This window comes from Zychaea mexicana (genome assembly GCF_025766255.1).
Source record: "Zychaea mexicana strain RSA 1403 chromosome Unknown BDB00scaffold_92, whole genome shotgun sequence".
Lineage (NCBI taxonomy): Eukaryota > Fungi > Mucoromycota > Mucoromycetes > Mucorales > Lichtheimiaceae > Zychaea > Zychaea mexicana.
The window spans coordinates 111,916-130,412 of record NW_026516755.1 but is presented as its reverse complement, the minus strand read 5'-3'; the positions used below and the strand labels follow the sequence as shown (position 1 = coordinate 130,412).

The window sequence follows — 18,497 nt, the reverse complement described above, 5'->3', positions numbered from 1 at the left end:
TCAAATGTGGAATCATGTACGTACAGAATAAAAAGCATCTGTGTGTTACAAAAAACAAAGTGTGGATTGTGCTCTGCGCGGGGTAACGGAACCTGATTTGGGGTTTTGGTCCTCAGTCCACCAAAAAGTCAACCTTCTTTTTTCTTTTCGATACTTTCTTACCAAGCAAGAATGCCGTAAGTTACCATGCTGATTCACGATCTTTCATTTGAAAGTATAACGCACTGGAATGGCACGCTTACGTGTGTCTGAGCGCATATACGCTTCTTCTACGTTAAATAGTGCACCCGCCAAAGACACTCCAATCACCGTTTCCGAGCTCGCCAAGTATGACGGTTCCGAGAACTCGCCTGGCATCTATGTCGCCATTAAGGGCGATGTCTTTGACGTTTCCGAAAACACAAGTGCATACGGTGCTGGCGCTGGTTACAACTGCTTTGCTGGCAAGGATGCTTCTCGGGTAAGAAAGAAACGAGCTACTGCGTGTGGTGATGTTATAATGTAACCTATTCTCCCGATATTAATCATATCCTGAAACAATCTAGGCACTCGGCAAGTCATCATTGAAGCTCGAGGATTGTGTTGCTGATTATAGCGTGCTGACCGAGAAGGAGCTGGAGACATTGGATCAGTGGCATGCTTTCTTTGCAAAGAAATACAACATTGTCGGACGCGTTGTGCCTGACAACTGAAGAATTAAAAAGAAAATCAACAGAAAGCCTGTGTCTTATGTGTGTATATGATGCATTTTTGTATACTCATCATGTATGCGCGCCGTGTGTATGCGTGTGTGTGTGCTTTCGAGAAACTATAAAATTCCTTTTAGAAATTGGAGAGAGAGAGAGAGAGAGTGTGTGTGTGTGTGTGTGTGTATGCGTGCGTACGTCAGTGTAAGCGGACCTTTTTTTCTTGCGACCTTACTGTTCTTCCGCCTTCAAGCACAACGCGTAGCAGTACATATATTATGTCACGTATTAGCCTTACAGGTCGCAGTAATCACTCATGTGGTTACTGTCATTCAGACGGAGACACTTCATATACCTATGGCATGTGGGCTCATGCTCTCACTTGTGCCGTGAGTAGATTTAAGTTTTATGCACTCACAGGAAGTAACAGCAGCTAATCAGGCCCATTGCAGGACTATCAAGCTCTCATTGATCGCGGATGGCGACGGTAAGTATTCCTCTGAAAACCATAAGAATACACGCTCTTTTTCCCCGTTTTCCTTCTGCCACAGACAATGCTTATATCAGCATATACAACGAACACACAGGTCAGGCCAGTATTTGTATAAGCCAGACCTCAGTAAAAGCTGTTGCCCGCAATATACCATCAGGTATGTATTTAACATGACATACGTAGTTTTGATAAACTAAATTTAAGCATATGACAAGATTGGATGCGAACGGATTCAAGCCATCAAAAGGACACCGCAAGGTGATAAACAAGTTTAATCGCTTTGTTGAAGGAAGTTGGAAGCCAACCAAAGAGGATGAGATGGATAAAGATGGGTAAGTTGATGTGGATGAGCAAGAGCAGGAGAGAAACGCTATTGCGATAAGATTATCGTCAGTCAAAGGACAGGTTGGAGGGGGGGGGATTGGATGTGCCACTTGCTAATTATATTAGCAGAAAACAGCAGCATCTGTCCAAAGTCAACTACGATACCAAAAAGAGTTTGATCGAAAACATCAACCTGGTTGAAAAAGACAAAGAGCCAACAGAACATCCCTATGAACACAAGTTTGAGGTAAAACTGAACATATATGGTGTAATACAAATACATCCTTATGATAACATAACGTGGGAATACTGTATTTTAGGTGGTCCTGGAACCGTCCTCGGTAACAAAGGAAAAGTTTGAACTGTATCGCAAATACCAAGTACATATTCATCACGATGAATTTGATGATGTTTCTGAACGTTCGTTCAAACGATTTTTAGTCGATTCACCGCTCAAGGTAAGAATGCTCAAGAAGGAACGAAAGATGGCAGAATCCGCAAAGGCAGTAACTGTTCTGAGCTGATAAAACAGCCTTGTCTAAAAGCGTAATGGAATTCTCACTTGCTCATGTTTGTCTATTACAGCTTGAAAGGTTCCCTGATAATAAGCCTGGCCAAGGATATGGCTCATTTCATCAAAAGTATATACTCGACGGCAAATTGATTGCTGTGGCTGTATTGGACGTGCTTCCGAAATGCACCTCGTCAGTATACTTTCTATACGATCCGGATTACAGCTTTCTCGGTTTGGGCAAGTACAGCGCGCTGCGCGAAATCAGCTTAGCCCAAGAACTGAGCCAATCTGTTTCAAATGAACTACATTGGTATTATATGGGTAGAGTATCTATCTTGCTTGACTATTTGGACATGTGTATGGAAAGAATCTCCAGCCTCTGCACTGCTATCCTTATAAAAAAACAACAACTTTGAGCCTGTTCTTTCCTTTATCTATGACTTACACTGCATAATATGTTTAGGTTTCTATATTCATTCATGTCCCAAGATGAACTACAAGGGCGGATACCAACCATCCGACTTGTTGGACGCCGAAACGTACCAATGGTATCCCATTAACGAGTGCACAAAGTTACTTGACAAGAAAAAGTTTGCCGTTTTTTCAGAACCGGATAAGGAATGGAATGGGCAACAACAAGGAGACGAAGAAGATCGGATACCGGGCACATTGCACAAGAGCAAAGTGAAGGCACGAGATGTAGACAATACCCATGTGCTGCTGAAAAAGACTCAAACGGCTCCGGTGTCTGCATTGGTAGGATGGTACGATTCCTCAGAATTTAGGGATATTATCCTTGAGTATATTGCTGTAGTTGGTCCGGATTTGACCAAACGATTAGTGATCGACTTTTGAAAAGCAAAATTAAAATAAAAGCATGCATAAATATATGAATGGTGCTGTTGTCGTTACTCTTTTGCACAATACATGAGTTATTTTTATACTCACGTTCTCTCTCGAAGCTTTTTGTTGTGTGAACATGCATGAACATATATATAGCTTGTTTGCAGCTTGTTTACCATGCATTTTAATGAAAGAAGACATATAAAAGATGGTGTGGCTGCTTAGTCCAAGCCCTTTCTCCCATCCTCTGCTCTTCTTTTCTTCATTCAAATCTTCCTCTAAATATGATTTTTATACTTCTTGCCGTCATGCTTGGAGCTGTAGGCATCGTATGTGCACAAGAGCATCCCTATGGCGACAATCCTCCCAGGGTCAATCCAGACTATTGCATTGGTAAGTGTAAAAGAGTATGTAGCATTTTCTTATCATACTCACCAATGTTAGCATGAAATACGTGTACAAGGCATTATCGGTAATCACTAATCCATACACTGTTTAGGGTTTCGCATTACCTATCCAGCCGAATCCAACAAGACATACCACTTTGGTGAAATGGCGCATGTGGCCTGGGAGGTAGACCATGACTTGCCTAAGCCCCCGGATGTGATTACCCGCATTCGTATATTGAACAAAGATCAACAGAATACTCAAACCATCGGTGAAAACATCAGTAAGTATTCGTGAAGGTTGAGCAAAATCCCCATTTTATATGGATTGAATGAGCCTATATTCAAAATAATGCTTCTACCTTACTATAGCCATTCATACCTATGACAACAAGGGAGTAGCCACCTTCCCCATTCTTGTGCATGATTCTGTTGATTTACAACACTATCGTATCATGGTGAATTATCCGGTAAGGAAAAGAATAAATTTTTCTCGCTTCCTCACCTAAGATGATCACCTCTACAATCTGATACGATGTAAATCACTCAATGAAACTAAAATTTAGGGCAATGCTGTTCATTGTGTCTTCGAATCACTTCCGTTTATTGTTGAGCACCGCACTGTTGAGCGATACACTTCCCTGGATACGCCAGCACCACCATTCGCTGTTGCCAATGCAGTTCCTATTGATGCCCATGCTGCTGCTCATCATCACTCTACCAACAGAATACGGGGCTACAAGAGACATCATATATGAGTTGTCATAAAACATAAATTAACATAACGTAATGCTAGTATCATACATACATAGCATCTGTAACAAATTCTCGAATAAAATTTGCTGATGCTGTACTGTATCATAGTTCAAAAGTAACTGCATATGTACAGCTTTACTGTACATATCATGTAGCAATCTAATGATTTAATTTGAGCCTCTTTGTTTAATCGCTATTAACTATTCGTACACATGTTGTTCTTCCTTTACATTGAGTTATATGTTCAAAGCTCAATAGTTTATAACGTTGTGTTCAAAAGAACAGGCATCGATTGAGTGACAACGTAAATGTATATAACCGTATTCTTTATCACGGTGTACAGTACCAGCGGTGTGCTGAAAAGAACGTCGGATATAAGCTCCCAACAAATCTGTGTGAAACAAGTTGTTTTCTAGATCGTCCCCATCATACGCTTCAAATCTTTCCATTAAACTGATATCTTGTGGCGATAGTCGTAGTAATTGTGTACTGATGAGATTCTCCACTCGAAAATAGTAGCGGATGTATTGTCGTAGCTGCTCGCTATCATGACAATAGTTGCTGCTCTTGTTGTTTTTATTGTCGTCGCACTGACAGTAGTAACTGCTGCTTTTCTTATCGCTCACTTCGGTGTCCCTCCGCAGTTGTTCTTGCTGTTGCCGCCGCTGCTTTCTTGCCAAAGTATGCTTGTTATATCCAATTCGCTCGACGCCCAAAATGGAACAATCGCCCATGTCTTTTCCAATGATGTTGGCTGCGTCTTGCTGTTGCTGCCCATGTTTTGTTTTTTCGAGATAATAAACAAGACGAAGTCCTGTCATTTTCACTGTCTTGAGACGATGTTCAGGCAATTGTATCAGGAAGCCCTTACGGACCGGCCATTGAATACAGCACCACAGAGCACACAGACTCAGGTCAACAAGGTCAGGACATGTAGCACCAAGATAATCAAACAACGAAGATTGAATAATGGTGCGATAGAGCTCAAGCGATTTGAGCTTTTTGTTTCTTCGTAGTACTGATGGTGATGGCCCTTTTACAGTTGTATCCTGTTGTTGCCGATCATCGTCATTTTCGACAATGATATTGACAAACGCAAGTGTCAGATGAGTTAATGCCGGTAATTGTAAAACTATATCGAGCGCAAGCGTATCCATCATGGCTGGAAATGTAGGCGCCAGGCTGTTATCTTTACTGCCTATAATTTCGAGTGTCTGCAAATGCTTAAACTGGAGCAGTGGCTGAATCATGTCGCGGACATGATTGATTGCGGGCCAAGTTGGAATGGCGAGTCCAGTAGCTTTGGATGGGGATAATAAAGATATCGCAAGGTCAAATACATCTCGGCTCATGCTTGAGGGTACTTCAGGCACAGTGAATCTACGACGTAACCAGCGTAAGCATAATGTCTCAAGTGATCGCGGTCGAATATGGTATAGAAATTGCAGTTTCCAAGTATCCTGGCTGATGTCATTTAATGATAATGATTTAAGTCGTTGATGACATGCCAGTGCTAGTTCGATGTAAATATCTTGCTTTTCTCGTCGTCGTCGCTGTTGCTGCTGGTGTTCTTGTTCAATGCTGTTTCCGCCAATGCGAATCATGTCAACCATAGTCAAAGTGTGGAGTCGATGTGCCAATGCTTGTGCGATATACTGAATCACATTATCCGACTTGAAAAACACCGTCTTCATGTTGAGTGTACTTAGAGCAACTGTCGGAATAGAGCTGGATGATGGTGTTGTTGAAGTTGTAGTGATAGCCGGTTCCAGTGATGCTGTTGATGTGACTATATCAAGGTCAACTCCACACAAGTCGAGTGTTTCAAGGTGAGGAGCATATTGGATTATCGTGTCTAAAGGTATCGGCGAGTTGGTGCTATAATGAGGATCCGGTCGCCGGGGCAATAGCGATAATGTAATGCATTGGCAATTTAATATAAGGTGGCGTAACAGAGGTACTCGTGACAACAGCTGCTCCCAGTTGCGAATGGTATGTACATAGGATCCAATCAGTTCAAGTCGTGCGAGTTGGTGTGGATGATGGAAAACGAACGATTCAAATATGCTCTTGCGGTCAAATGGTGGCGCATAACGTAATCGTTGTGGCCAACAGCAATGATATTTGTAACATTGATCACGGTCGTCACCGTCGCCGTTGGCGTGATCATCATGATGACCTTCTTCCTGACGTATACTGAACCTTTTCCGCGCTTTCAAATGTGTCCATAGCTCTGGCTTAAAGTCAAGCACCTCCAAGTGTGGGCAGAGCTGTTGTATTATGGCGAGCTGCTCAGAAGTAATACCGACACCTCGGCCATAACGCATGCTGACCGTATAATCAAGCTGCTGGTCGGGTATAAGAAGTATATTGCGTGGTCTCAGTATGAGCTCGCGAACGACGTCTTTACCTAACCACGGCAATCGCTCCATTGTGGCCAGAAAGCTGCGCAAAGCATGCCGACGGGTAATGTGGACGGAGCTGTAGAGAGTCGGCAGGAACAACGTCTGCCATTGTCTGCAAACCAGAATGCACGTTAGACGCGACAATGACGGTAAGTGATGTGCAATAGCAAGAATAATTTCAGGCGGCAGTTCTTGTATCGACATTAGCTCTACTAGCCCAGTACAATGAGGGGAATATAGTTGTAGATGTGTGATAATCTATGAAAGAATAAAGAAGAAACAGCGGTGACTGTTCATAAACGGCAAAATAAATTATGGGAGACAAACAATGCCCGTTGCTCCATTTGACTTCGTCATGTCTTTTGCTTTTAAATAAAGATATATATGGGGTTGATGAGGTTTTTATATTCAAGCTGCTTCAAAGTATAGTAAAGGATGGTAGGAAGAAGAAATGAGGAGGGGTGAAAAGGCGAGAGAAGTAGTAATAGTAGTAGTAGTTGCTGCGGTAGTTATACGGTTGGGATTATGACATGCCTTTGAATAACGGCACATTACCCTTCATCTGTTGCTGTTGCAGAGGGTGGGCAGTGGATAGTGATAGCTGTCCCAGCGAACTACCTGGCGTACCAGACGACGATGACGATGGAGGAGGAGGAGATACCGCTGAAGGGAACGGACTCATGCCAAAGCCAACGCTTCTTGACTGAGGTTCATCTTGATGGTGGACAATCACTCCATACTGCGGATCGTTGATACATCGGAAAGGATTCTGTGGTGTTCGGACCATCATGACATGATACAGCTCTTGGATACCAATGGGACAATCGCAATACAGGTCGTTCATCATGCGATGTAATTGATCCAAGGTATGAAATCCTAGGATTTGCGTCATTTCGTTAAGCTTGGCGTATGCAATCTTGGCGCGTTCCAGGATCATGGTATTCCGGTCCGGCTATATGACGGGCAGCAGCAGTAGCAGCAGCATGAGTATCTCTCCCTCTTCCTTTGTCTTTACCCTCATTTCTTTTTTTCTTCCTTCCTTTCTCTTTCTAGTAATGCGTTGATGCGGAATATCGCAACTTTACCAGAACATCTCCGAAGAGTCTGCCATGGAAATCATCCGAAAGGAGAGAAGAAGCTGTCCAGCCTAAACGCCGTTCCAGCGAAATGTACATACTATTAGTAATCCATTTTCTACCCCTAATCTTCTATCACATATTACCGTTGGTCCAGCCCATTTCTGGGGTATCACTCGAGAAACGCCGATCCAGATGGGTATCTGATCGTCCCTTTACTGACTTGTTATCCTGTTCAGGTTGCAAAGGAGGAACGACACAGGGATTTTTGGCTATATATGTCTCAGGAATAAGATAACAGATATGGGGGAAAGAGCAGCTAGTGACGATTTGAAGACAATTACCTCGACTAGGTTCACCAAAAAGGAAATTCGAAAAGAACGAATGTGTGGATTCTCTTCCTGTAGCTGTTGACGTAGATGCCGCCGCCACTGCCGCAACAGAAGACCGATCAGCACTAGCATCCGATCCGCTTTTCATCCGACTAGTTGTTAAGCCTACAGGGCTACCGATAGGGCCTGCAACAGCAGAGGATGCGCGTCGTCCGTTGGACGGCGGTCCGATGGGTGCAATCGTTCGGGGTGCAGCTTTGGGGGTTCCACATACTTCAACTTGGGTTCCCAACGGCGAGATACCCATGCTCAGCTTGCTTGCTGGGCTTGTTGGGACTAGAAAGCAGTAGAAACAAACACACAGAAAAATCAGGTTTTCCTTTCCTGTCAATGTTTGTATCACTATGTCTCCCACTTACCAGAATCTAGAGATGGCATGAAATCGAGGGACGGCATAAGAGGATGCGAAGGCGGTGGCGGAGGAGGCAAAAGATCAAGACCAAGCGGTGACGAGGACGAGGACTCGGCTCGCAGATGCGGTGCTGGCCCGATCAGCGCATCGATCAGCGACTGTTGCCTGCTGCTTTCGCCAACAACGGGCTGGGATAATCTGCTACTACTACTGTTGTTGTTGTTGTTGCTACTACTGCTACTGCTCATGTTGTTGTTATTGCTGTGATGAAGGTGGTGATGATGTGGTGGTGGCGGTACTGTCATTGGGGATGTGGACTTTTCGGGGCTACGTTTGACTTGAATTGCTGCAGCCGTAACCGATGATGAAGGTGCAGATCGACCAGAAGCAGACGCAGCAGCAGCAGCAGATGCAGTAGGGGTGGCTGCATTGTTTCGCTTTTCGCCTTCGCGTTTCTTTTGCTCTTGCTCCTGCTTCTCCCATTGCTCTTTGCGCTCTTGCATTTCTCGGTCGCGTCGTTCCATTTCCTCTTTGAGCTCGCGCTCACGTCGTTCCTTTTCTTCCTTGAAACGTCGCTCGCGACGTTCGCGTTCCTCACGCTCTTGCCGTTCCTGACGTTCCTTCTGTTCGCGCTCCTTTCGTTTTCGCTCCTTTTCTGCAGCTCGTTCTTTTTCTTCTTTTAACCGTCGTCGCTTTTCTTCTTCACGATGTATCCGCTCTTGTTCTTTTTGTCGTTTCTCCTCTTCTCGTCGAAGGCGTTCTTGTTCTCGCTTCTGGCGCTCGACTACAAGTCGTCGTTCCCGTTCAGCACGTGCCTTTTCTTCTTCAGCCTTGCGTTGTGCTTCTTTTGCTAACCGCTCCTCTTCTTTTTGCTTCTTCAATTGACTAGAGATAACCATCACGGTCTTGTTTTAGCTTCCGGGATCATACCACTTCTGCTTTAGTATGTAAGAAAGAAAATTAGTTACCGTTTCTTGTCACGTCTGCGCTCCTTTTCTTTTTGCTTCTTAAGCTCGCGTTCCTGGCGCAGTCGATCTTCTTCTTCAAGCTCCTGAATGAGACGCTGCTGTCGCTCCTGCGCAACCTTTTCCCGGTATGCTGCAAGGACTCGCTGCTCAAACATTCGAGCGGCAAATATTTGGAACATACGACGGCCTTCTTCCATACGCTGCTCTTCAGTTCGCGTATCTTGCAAAGACTACATTGTCGCGTATAATGATTAGTATTCAGATGGTAAAAAGAAGAAAGCAAGTATTGTATAAGAAGTACCTCTTCGTCTTCTTCGTCGTCGTATACTTCATCGTCATCTTCGTCCTCTTCATAATACTCGTCTGCCTGGTCTAAATTAACTTCTTCCTTTTTTATCCGTCGTTCAGCGAGACGTTCCATCATGTCGAGAAACTTTTTGCCATCGTTCTTTAGTAAATCGTCAGCAACTGTAAGTATGCCACCTACAGAGTTACAAAAAGGTTGTATATATTTGATAGGCTTAGCATTGACTCGTTATCTTTTTTTTCTCGCATAAAAAAATGAATATAACAAACCTTTGACGGTAAGGCTATTCCCAAAGTTAAGGTGATCGATACTGTTGTTAAAACTTGCAGTACGAGTCATGTGGCCATTGTATTGAACATCATCGTCATCATCTCCATCGTCGGAAGCTAAGTCGGATCGGTCTGACTGGCTGACATCGTCATCGTCATCCTCGTCATCCTCGTCGTCGTCATCTTCATAGATCTCGTCGTCATACTCTTCATCATCTTCCTCGTCGTCGTCATCGTCATCTTCCTGACAAAAGTGATCGTTGTTTTCCAGGTAATCTTCTTCATACATGGTTTCTGACGGAGGGTACGAGCCGGCCAGGGGGTTATTCCGAGAGTGCTGCTGGTTGTTTGCATACTGTTCGAGTTCTTCGTAATAGGCATCATAAAGGACCTCGAGTTCATCCTCAATGGCCGATCTATATATATTATAGATAGATTCCCTATCAGTATATATAGAGCACACATTATATACCCCTCTTCATTTTACACTGATCGTCTGTTTTTATTGGCCCTTTTGATTGTTTCCACCACAGCCACAACCCACCAGCAACAATGATACATTGCTATGGGTCTGTGCAGAACAAGAACAAGTAGAAATAATAATTACCTCTTTTTGCCGCATACGGAGCAATTACAACTATGCCGCTGTTGTTCCTTCATTTTTCGCAGGACAGCTTCTTTTTCGACCTTGACCAGCGAGCGTCGTTCGTCTTCTCGTAACTGCAACCAGAACTCCCGAATCTTCTGTCGTTCTTCAGTATTACTTGTATTAGACCAAAACTCGTCGTGCGCCTTGCCCTTGTTCTTGTTTTTCTTCTTTTTCTTTTTAGTCGACGTAGAAGTTGTTTCCGTTGCCGTTGCACTGTTCATAGTACTAATACTGTTCGTCATTGTGGTTGCTGTGGTGGCCGTTGTGGTAATAGTGGAGGGAGGAACAGCAGTCTCGACATTGCCCGTTGCTGCTGCTGTTGCTAATGGTGGCGGTGGTGGTGGTAGTGGTCCATTATGGTTAGTAACACCAGGCTTGTTGTTCACAGAATCGGACGACGAGGCATTGATTTTCTCATAGTCGGAATCGTCCGCGTCTGCTGTTGTGTTGGTTGTTGCCGTACTGATTGTTCGCTTGAGCATGGCTGCAGTCAAAGGTTTCTTTCTTCTCTTTGATTTCGGTACACTGGTCATGATGGCTTTGTAAGGTGAATGGGTGCTCGTTGTCGTAGAGTTCGAAGCAGACGACGACCTTGTCATTAAAATTGTGGAATGCCTTTTAAAAAGTTAAGTAGACATATATTATTGTTGAAGCTTTGATTAATGATTTTGTTTTTTTTTTGTCTAGTTGCAGACTGTTTTTTTAGAAAAAAAATGAAGGAGAAGAGGATCTTACAGAGAGATCCGAGACGGCTAAGCGTGTTTACGCAAAATGGGGAGCTTCCAAGTTGGAATATTCTGTTGTAAAAACATAGGCCCATTAACATTCTGCTGCACTATATAACTCGTGCACACATTGCACACAGACAACTCTCTCTCTCTCTCTCTCGTCCCCCCCCCAAAAAAAAGGCGCCGAAGAAAGGAAACAGAGAAATTAGAAAATTTGCGAGTACCTTTTTTTCAGGTAAGTTGATAATAGATAAAGAGGTTCAGTTCAATAGGGAACAATGGTAATGGGCATGAATACCAGTGATTTTTAAATGATAGAATACAAACTGTAAGAAGCGCAAGAGAGAAAGAGAAGCTAAAGAAGGAAGCAGAACCACCGTATTCCCGTTATTTTGATGCCCCGCTTTACAAGTGAGCTAAAAGAAAAAACACCACAGACACACGCAGCCAATGATATTCTTTTCTCAGATACGCACGCAGAGAACGTTGGAACGATCTTTCCAGGGCGTTCAATAACCTGCTTCTCTCACATATCACTGCCAGAATCTGCAAAGTACCGCCCCGTGAGCTAGAATATAGCATATGCTGATCAATAATATGGTGTACGTTTTATTTTTGTACAGGTTGACAGCAATAACTAGTAGCAATAAAAACGCGAAACCTACTAAAACGCATACGCGCGTAGACCTATATCATGCACTTTGTTGCCTAGCTATATATACCTAGGGAACCAAAGATTGAAAGAATAAGGGAGGAAAGCTAGTATCATAGAAACTAATGCAATATGCGTTTCTATCTCTTGAGACTCTTTGGTATAACAATGGTCAAAACATGGAATCGCTCTTCTTCTATTAGTAATCAATCAATCGCTTGTAACGCTATGCCTTATACTCCTTGTAAAAAAAACAACAATCCTTTTTTCCTATCAAGAAAGAGAACGACCACACGATATTCTTTTTTCAAGTACAGGATAAAAAGAGCTACCCTCACGGTACTCATCATGTGCTCCGTATAGCAGCAACATCTAGTAGCATAGAAAGCATTTTCGGTAGCTGAATAACCTTTTCGATCTCTTTCTCGTCTTAAGCATTTTATCTCACCACTTTATTTGAAATGCGCTTGTTTCGTGGTCGCCTGTCTGTGCAAAATCAAGAAAAAAAATTATGCTGATTATGGATACTTATATAAACCAGCTGACAAAAACATATACGCATAATATCGTAGTAGGCTCTCATGCACACAGGGAACAATATGACCGTGAGAGAGCACGAACTCGTATAAAGTTGTTCAATACGCATGTGCACGCTATTCTTGCTTTATATGAATTGGCGTAATAATTTTTTTTGGCAGTGCATGCCGTCTAATACGTACTTGAAACTTCAGTGAAATATTTGCAGGTGTTACAAAGTTTGCAGCTTAATTAAACGAATCAATAAGAGCGGCACACATTGCTATGATAAGAGCAAAGAGCCAGAGTTGCAGCATGTGTATTCGGGGCTTGTCGTTGTTTAAAGTTTGTTTCTAAAACCGTACAGTTAGCAATTGGAATTACAAGTGATAGTAAGAGACAACTGAACGAAGTATGTTTGTGTATATATTTAAATATGTATATTAATCGTGTATGTGTGTATATGATTACTTCTTTGGAGTAAGAGCAAGAAAAGCAACCTAAGAATAGGTTTTGACTGCTTCTGACATGAGGCGATCAAGTTCCTGGGAAATAAAGTCTATGAGTGATCACAACAATACGCATACTAAATCATAGTTCATAACAGAAAGTCTTATTACCTTTTCAAGCTGATCTAGTTTTGAGTAAGTATCTTTAAATACTTCTCCTATCTCGCTGCGTATTGGCGGGTTCCGGGAACGACCGCTCCCGCTAATTTCTGCATGTTCATTTTCCTCTGCATAACGTGTAGCACCACGGATCAATACCATTAACTCGTTCATGCCAAACTCTTGGCTAAACAACAACGATTCAACAACCGATCCATTCTTTCTAGTACGCGTGGGTACGACTTCATCTTCGTCCTCATCATCATGTCTTTCCTGTACTGGTGGGATTAGTTCGTGAAGTTGTTGTTGATTATGATGCGATGTTATCGGTTCTGTCGAGTTATCAGGTAGCACTGTTGCTGTTGATGGGGTGGTCATTATTTCAACAATAGAAGGAGGTTGAGGCGAAGCTTCTTGTCTGCTCACAGATCGAGACGGGGGTGCTTCTTGTCGACTCGTGGATCGAGGTGTTGGTGTTACTGAATGTTGTTGTGATACTGGTGCAGTTGATCCTTCTTGTCGACTGGTCGATCGAGACATGGTCGCCGCCGCCGCAGCTTCTTCTTCAGTCTGGCTGGCAACGATTGCCTCTGTGAGAGGCTCGTTACTATTACGGGTATGGGCAAGATTATCAAGCGCTTGGTCGAGCTTCATTAGGACATCTACGGCTGACTCGGGCTCATCATACAATTGTTGTGATTGTTGCTGCTGCTGCTGCTGCTGTTGCGGCTCTTGTGAGATAGAAAGCGGATGCATCGTGGGGATTTCAGCAGAAGGAGCTGGCGATGGTGTTGCTCCACCGCGTGGCATAGGGGTATCCTGGCGGACAGGTCTTGGAGGTCGCACTTTGAAGAAAAAAAGAAAGAGAAAAAGCCGTTGTTAGCGGCTAGCAATAATAAAGAGCTCTGATAGAGAGAATGAATACTGTATATAGAAACTTTAAATACCTGGACGTGAAGGAGCCTGTTGCTGTTGTTGCTGTTGGAGATGTGGATGTAGCATTTGCTGTTGCTGCTCTTGCTGTTGTTGTTGTTGCTGCTGCTGCTGCTGCTGCTGTTGGCTTGGAGTAGTGGGTCGATTGGAGGAAGTCGTGCGCGGTCGTTCCGGAGGTCGATCTGACCGTCTGAGGATAAAGAAAGTTTCGTCGGGCTGAGGAGAAGGCGTGATGACAGAGGATAACGAAGCAATGGATGACCGATCCGGATTGCTGCTATTGCGGCGGTTATGAATAGGCGGTAAATTTTCACCAAAAGCGCTTCTGATGGGAGCATTTGGCGCTAGTACAAACTCTATATATCATAGATGATTCATTGTTACTCCCTCCAATCATTCACTATCAAGCAGGATATACACACAACCTCACAGTTATCGTATCTACCCAACAGAAGAAAGAACATTCTTACCGTGATTCTGTTTGCTAAGTGACAACCGATACTTGACAACATCTCCTTCCGTAGCAGCACCTTGAAGTCGCAATGATTTGATCTTGCCATCCACGTCAGGGCCATCCACAATACCATTCAGGATATGGAACTTGTCGAGCAAAAGGGCAGTGACATCACCCACCGTTGCATGAGTCGGTATCGTAACGAGTTTATCCACCCGAGCCTGATCAAACTTCAACATACTGGTCTGACCTCCGATTTCAGACGCGAATAAAGAAACCTTGATCGACATGTGGCTGTCCTCGAGTCTCTTGGCCTTGGTGTGCAGATAGAATCGTACTTCGTCAAACTCGTCTTGCTTCTCCTTGGGTCCACCAATGTGTGTGCTCTCGTTGGTACCGCCCATCAGAGCAGAGATACGACGCGCCTTTTTCAAAGATGGCATGGGTACGTTCAAGTGTCCAGTCAACGAATGATAGATGGACAAAGGTTTATCCATAGGTACAAGTGTGAATTCATCTGAAGAAGGAAAAAAAAAGAGTCAAAATAATGCAAACAATAGTATCCTACTCGATAACTTACCACCGTCCACGCCCTTGACTGTAAGGAAGAAATCCAGATGAGCATCGGCATTGTGTGGCTGATGATTTTCAATATCAAAGTGATTCAAGGCCTGCTGGATCAGCTCAGCAGCGGTGGTCGATGGATACGCTTGAGCAATCTTGTATTCAGCACCGAAGCGCACGTTGGCAGCATAAATCTTGAGCATAGTGGGTTGAGTAGGAGGTTCCAGTAAAGTTTGTTGTTGCTGCTGTTGCGGATGGAGTTGTTGTTGTGGTTGCTGTTGCTGGTGATTGTGCGAATTATGGTGCTGGTAATGTTGTTGCTGTTGCATAGATGAGTCGATACTGTTCATACGTTCTCGGTCCGAGTGAGCCGTTGACTGTGAGCTAAAGGATGCGGTTTCGATACTATCGTTGATGGATTGCTTGTCCGAACTGCCCTTGCGTTGTTTCTTATCCTTGTCACCCTTGCCGCGCGAAAACAGTTTGCGTAATCCGCCTTTTTCTTTCTTATCTTTCGATCCGCGCCGTTGCTCTTGCACATTGTTATTGTTGCTCGTACCAACATTGTTGCTGGTATTATCATCGGCTGCCAATAAACTTTCCAACTTGCTCGCTTTGCTCAGCGGTTTGTTGTTGTTGTTGTTGTTGTTGTTGCTACTGCTACCACTGCCATCATCTCGATATTGTGCATAGCTGTTCAGATCTGTGCTGCCGCGGGCAATAGCAGGTGTAAGGGAATACTTGATCGTTTCAGAAGGCTCGAGATCAAAGTTGCGGAGACCCGAAGCTGGCTGTGTTTGTTGTTGCTGTGGTGATGCTTGTTGTTGCTGCGATCGAGAATAATTGTCCACAGGTGACTGGCCGTATTCATTTGAGGTATAGAGCTTTACGTCGTCATAGTAATCATCGTCGTCATCGTCATCTGTATCCGTGGTATCATCGTCGGTATCGCTATCCGATCGGATAGTTTCTTGCCACTCCTCGTACTCTTCTTCAAAGTCTTCATCATCGCTTGCGCCGAAAATTACTTGAGCCTGGAATTTGACGCCTTTGGCCATCTTGACCCGTTTGTTGCTGGGTGCTTTGGTGGACGGAGGTGCAGGGAAGGCATCTTGGATATCTCGTTGTGTGAGCTATAGAGATAGAGAGAGAGAGATAGAGAGAGATAGAGAGCAACAATCAAAACACATGCATTGTTTGTGATTGACATATTTTTAGTACTTCTTGTTCATTCAATTTAAGGCACCCCTTGTTCATCATCTCCCTTCCAACCTCTTTATATTAAATAATATTCTAGAACACATGCATGCGGCGCTCACGTATAATTAACTGCATTACCTCGATGTTTCGATGCGAGTTCAACCGAGCCAAACGTTCATAGGGTGTCTAAAACAAAGAAAGAGCCATGAGCATTTTACTGTACCTGAATTTCAATACGCGCCCACAGAAACCAAAAAAAAACCCTCAAGTACCTCTATGTTTTCTGCTGGGATATACCCGATTTCTGACGTTTTCAAGACTTTAATCAACCACCAGTACGAGTTGCTATCATCCAACAGCGTTAACGCGTCGCCCTTGACAACCGATGCCTGGCCTTCGACCGTGGCAGCAAACGTGTGTAAAGCATAGACAAGATCAAAGTCGATATTGGGGTCTGGAATACTCAGTACGGACCCTACAGACTCTTCCTCTTCAGAATCGTCCTCAACGTCGTCGTAGTCGTCTCCATCACGATATACTTCGTAATCGTCCATGCCATCATCGTAGAGTGACTGGGGGTGAATATGGTTCCGGTGCTGCTGTTGCTGTTGCTGTTGGTGATATTGTTGTGAATGCTGCTGCTGCTGCTGCTGTGCGTCAGCCGAGTAACCGGTCAAACGCCGGTTGTCGCGTGTGCTGCTCGGCATAGTGATTGTGTTTCAATGAGTGTGATGGGCGGGTTGAGAAAATGGGGATTGGTGGGTTGGCGAGTGAAACAAATGAAGGAATGGAAGATGGAGAAGCAGCAGAGGAAAAGCGGCCCTGCAACAAGAAATATATTTCGAATGTCTTGGTGGTTGTAGTGTGGTGGTGCACGTCCACATTTGTAATTTGATTGTTGGTGACACAAAAGGAGAACGAAAAAATAAAATGGCGGATCGCCTCGTGCTTTTTTCTTTAGTTTATGTACAGTACACAACAGCCGCTCTAGTTTATTTCTGGAGAATCTGGTAATGCAACTTTACGAGCTTCGTCTACTACAGCGTTGTTATCCTCAGGAGCCTGTGTATCTTGCTCTTCTTTCTTTGTATCCATTCGGGCGGATGATGCCGGTAATCGTGGTGGCGATGGTTGCTGTGATGGCTCATCAATATCTGCAGAACTAAAAATAACGTTGCTATAAACTGATGCTTGCTGCTGCTGCTGTTGCTGCTGTTGCTGCTGCTGATGGGCGTGCTCATAATTATCTTCTGAAGGTCTTGTACTGACAGACTTCCTAGGTATCCGATGCAACAATCCATATCCCACATCGCATCCAAGCGATCCATTGCCTCCCCAATCGTGGTTGGAAATAATGATTGCCTACAAGTAAAGTCCCATGCTTTCAGTTATATCCGCTCCAGAGAAAGTCAAGCTCTAAGGAAAGACGTACCTCGCGACAACTGTCCCATTCAGAATTGTACAAATAGAGTCTCAATGGTTTGCCGACATGCTCTTCAACCAGATCGTAAAAGCTATCTTCGCTGTCCAGTACCGCTTGAGGCGATCCGATAATGTAATCTGTGTGTGGGATCACGCCTGCCATTTCTGCGGGCGAGTTGGGTGCTACATCAAGTATGTGCCAGACATGTTCGCCTGCTCTTTCGTATGAGCAGTACCGTATTGAGCATCCTATTAAGCTGTTTTCACCAGGAATATCTTTGCACCACTCCCGACTAGGCGTAAGCATCACCTCTAATGGTTTAAAACATCAGCAAAACAGCTTGTTGATATGGTTTTCTATACAGTTTTTACTGTGCCATCTATAAGAGTTCATACCTCGTATCGATTGGTCTTTGCTTGAATATATCTCCAGTGGAATCGACTTTTCCTCAGATTCTTGCAGGATTTGTAGTAGCGTCTGGCTATCTCCGTTATCCTAGATATGCCTATCTTAAGCCGGCTGCTTTCTTCTATCTTTTCTCAATAAGAGCTCGAAATAAAGCACAACTTACTACTCTGACGCCATTAATTCCAACAATGTAGTCAAAGAACTGGTCGATTCCTGCATGGTATGCTGGGGAATTCTCCTTGACCTACACGAAACCTGCAGAGTTCATTATACGCGGGCTTTTTCCACCAACCCCTTCTTTCAAAATGTAAGCTTAAATGCTAATTACTTTGAGTACGTGAAAGCCAAATCGTCCTTGTTCTGAGCTTTGGGCTCCACCCATGTCGTGTGCTAATACGTTTTGTGCCGGGTTCAGGAAACCTGCTTTCTTAGTAGACGCGCTTGGACTAATCAGACGGGGACGAAAAGGATAGCTGGAGCCTAAAAATGAGCTGTGCGGTCACATTTAAGAAATGCAAATATATAAAAGCGGGACCCATTCCGCACTTTGTTTCTCGGATTCTTTTCTATTTCCCCAATATACATGAGTGC

At 43.9% G+C, this 18,497-nt stretch overlaps 8 protein-coding genes across 8 annotated transcripts; 3 read left to right on the top strand and 5 right to left on the bottom strand.

The window, feature by feature from the left end:
• The first annotated feature begins 44 nt into the window (after positions 1 to 44).
• On the top strand, positions 45 to 827 carry BDB00DRAFT_844515 (cytochrome b5-like heme/steroid binding domain-containing protein). Its single transcript, XM_053125015.1, has 3 exons — positions 45 to 176; positions 283 to 460; positions 546 to 827. The coding sequence occupies exons 1-3, from the start codon at positions 172 to 174 to the stop codon at positions 690 to 692; spliced, it is 330 nt and encodes a 109-aa protein (XP_052975516.1). The 5' UTR covers positions 45 to 171; the 3' UTR covers positions 693 to 827.
• Positions 828 to 868: 41 nt separating this feature from the next.
• On the top strand, positions 869 to 2,898 carry BDB00DRAFT_844513 (arginine-tRNA-protein transferase). Its single transcript, XM_053125014.1, has 8 exons — positions 869 to 1,075; positions 1,139 to 1,173; positions 1,274 to 1,336; positions 1,395 to 1,511; positions 1,633 to 1,750; positions 1,824 to 1,961; positions 2,089 to 2,338; positions 2,481 to 2,898. Exons 1-8 carry the CDS (start codon positions 965 to 967, stop codon positions 2,870 to 2,872), a joined length of 1,224 nt encoding a protein of 407 aa, XP_052975515.1. The 5' UTR covers positions 869 to 964; the 3' UTR covers positions 2,873 to 2,898.
• A 270-nt stretch (positions 2,899 to 3,168) lies between these two features.
• Positions 3,169 to 4,004, top strand: BDB00DRAFT_876612 (uncharacterized protein; the record flags this gene model as incomplete). The annotated part of the gene is made up of 4 exons (XM_053127500.1): positions 3,169 to 3,253; positions 3,360 to 3,530; positions 3,619 to 3,716; positions 3,813 to 4,004. 4 exons carry the CDS (start codon positions 3,169 to 3,171, stop codon positions 4,002 to 4,004), a joined length of 546 nt encoding a protein of 181 aa, XP_052975514.1.
• A 120-nt stretch (positions 4,005 to 4,124) lies between these two features.
• On the bottom strand, positions 4,125 to 7,033 carry BDB00DRAFT_634199 (uncharacterized protein). Its single transcript, XM_053118103.1, has 2 exons — positions 4,154 to 7,033; positions 4,125 to 4,129 (listed from the first exon to the last, which is right to left on the bottom strand). The coding sequence occupies exon 1, from the start codon at positions 6,609 to 6,611 to the stop codon at positions 4,254 to 4,256; it is 2,358 nt and encodes a 785-aa protein (XP_052975513.1). The 5' UTR covers positions 6,612 to 7,033; the 3' UTR covers positions 4,125 to 4,129; positions 4,154 to 4,253.
• A 448-nt stretch (positions 7,034 to 7,481) lies between these two features.
• On the bottom strand, positions 7,482 to 9,224 carry BDB00DRAFT_634255 (uncharacterized protein). Its single transcript, XM_053118104.1, has 2 exons — positions 8,235 to 9,224; positions 7,482 to 8,151 (listed from the first exon to the last, which is right to left on the bottom strand). Exons 1-2 carry the CDS (start codon positions 9,124 to 9,126, stop codon positions 7,619 to 7,621), a joined length of 1,425 nt encoding a protein of 474 aa, XP_052975512.1. The 5' UTR covers positions 9,127 to 9,224; the 3' UTR covers positions 7,482 to 7,618.
• Positions 8,843 to 11,457, bottom strand: BDB00DRAFT_634290 (salt tolerance down-regulator-domain-containing protein). The gene is made up of 5 exons (XM_053118105.1): positions 11,156 to 11,457; positions 10,379 to 11,035; positions 9,772 to 10,187; positions 9,497 to 9,678; positions 8,843 to 9,425 (listed from the first exon to the last, which is right to left on the bottom strand). Exons 2-5 carry the CDS (start codon positions 11,017 to 11,019, stop codon positions 9,192 to 9,194), a joined length of 1,473 nt encoding a protein of 490 aa, XP_052975511.1. The 5' UTR covers positions 11,020 to 11,035; positions 11,156 to 11,457; the 3' UTR covers positions 8,843 to 9,191.
• Positions 11,458 to 12,816: 1,359 nt separating this feature from the next.
• Positions 12,817 to 16,782, bottom strand: BDB00DRAFT_876610 (uncharacterized protein; the record flags this gene model as incomplete). The annotated part of the gene is made up of 7 exons (XM_053127499.1): positions 12,817 to 12,861; positions 12,937 to 13,769; positions 13,872 to 14,213; positions 14,328 to 14,828; positions 14,892 to 16,008; positions 16,214 to 16,261; positions 16,348 to 16,782. The coding sequence occupies 7 exons, from the start codon at positions 16,780 to 16,782 to the stop codon at positions 12,817 to 12,819; spliced, it is 3,321 nt and encodes a 1,106-aa protein (XP_052975510.1).
• Positions 16,783 to 16,928: 146 nt separating this feature from the next.
• BDB00DRAFT_844493 (GRASP55/65 PDZ-like domain-containing protein) lies at positions 16,929 to 18,374 on the bottom strand. The gene is made up of 5 exons (XM_053125013.1): positions 18,235 to 18,374; positions 18,070 to 18,150; positions 17,894 to 17,993; positions 17,508 to 17,809; positions 16,929 to 17,437 (listed from the first exon to the last, which is right to left on the bottom strand). Exons 1-5 carry the CDS (start codon positions 18,286 to 18,288, stop codon positions 17,063 to 17,065), a joined length of 912 nt encoding a protein of 303 aa, XP_052975509.1. The 5' UTR covers positions 18,289 to 18,374; the 3' UTR covers positions 16,929 to 17,062.
• Positions 18,375 to 18,497: the final 123 nt, after the last annotated feature.

What these genes read in the sequence shown, in the direction of transcription:
- BDB00DRAFT_844515 (XM_053125015.1), top strand. An exon ending in CTGGCAAGGATGCTTCTCGG is followed by an intron (nt 461 to 545) that starts GTAAGAAAGAAA and finishes GAAACAATCTAG; the next exon opens with GCACTCGGCAAGTCATCATT.
- BDB00DRAFT_634255 (XM_053118104.1), bottom strand. Translation starts at nt 9,126, where the DNA reads ATGGTTATCTCTAGTCAATTGAAGAAGCAAAAAGAAGAGGAGCGGTTA. An exon ending in CATGCCATCTCTAGATTCTG is followed by an intron (nt 8,152 to 8,234) that starts GTAAGTGGGAGA and finishes ACTGCTTTCTAG; the next exon opens with TCCCAACAAGCCCAGCAAGC.
- BDB00DRAFT_844513 (XM_053125014.1), top strand. Translation starts at nt 965, where the DNA reads ATGTCACGTATTAGCCTTACAGGTCGCAGTAATCACTCATGTGGTTAC. An exon ending in GATGAGATGGATAAAGATGG is followed by an intron (nt 1,512 to 1,632) that starts GTAAGTTGATGT and finishes TTATATTAGCAG; the next exon opens with AAAACAGCAGCATCTGTCCA. An exon ending in ACTACATTGGTATTATATGG is followed by an intron (nt 2,339 to 2,480) that starts GTAGAGTATCTA and finishes TAATATGTTTAG; the next exon opens with GTTTCTATATTCATTCATGT.
- BDB00DRAFT_634290 (XM_053118105.1), bottom strand. Translation starts at nt 11,019, where the DNA reads ATGACAAGGTCGTCGTCTGCTTCGAACTCTACGACAACGAGCACCCAT. An exon ending in TCCGTATGCGGCAAAAAGAG is followed by an intron (nt 10,188 to 10,378) that starts GTAATTATTATT and finishes TAATATATATAG; the next exon opens with ATCGGCCATTGAGGATGAAC. An exon ending in GAATAGCCTTACCGTCAAAG is followed by an intron (nt 9,679 to 9,771) that starts GTTTGTTATATT and finishes GTAACTCTGTAG; the next exon opens with GTGGCATACTTACAGTTGCT.
- BDB00DRAFT_634199 (XM_053118103.1), bottom strand. Translation starts at nt 6,611, where the DNA reads ATGTCGATACAAGAACTGCCGCCTGAAATTATTCTTGCTATTGCACAT.
- BDB00DRAFT_844493 (XM_053125013.1), bottom strand. Translation starts at nt 18,288, where the DNA reads ATGGGTGGAGCCCAAAGCTCAGAACAAGGACGATTTGGCTTTCACGTA. An exon ending in GAATTAATGGCGTCAGAGTA is followed by an intron (nt 17,994 to 18,069) that starts GTAAGTTGTGCT and finishes AGGCATATCTAG; the next exon opens with GATAACGGAGATAGCCAGAC. An exon ending in AATGGGACAGTTGTCGCGAG is followed by an intron (nt 17,438 to 17,507) that starts GTACGTCTTTCC and finishes CTTTACTTGTAG; the next exon opens with GCAATCATTATTTCCAACCA.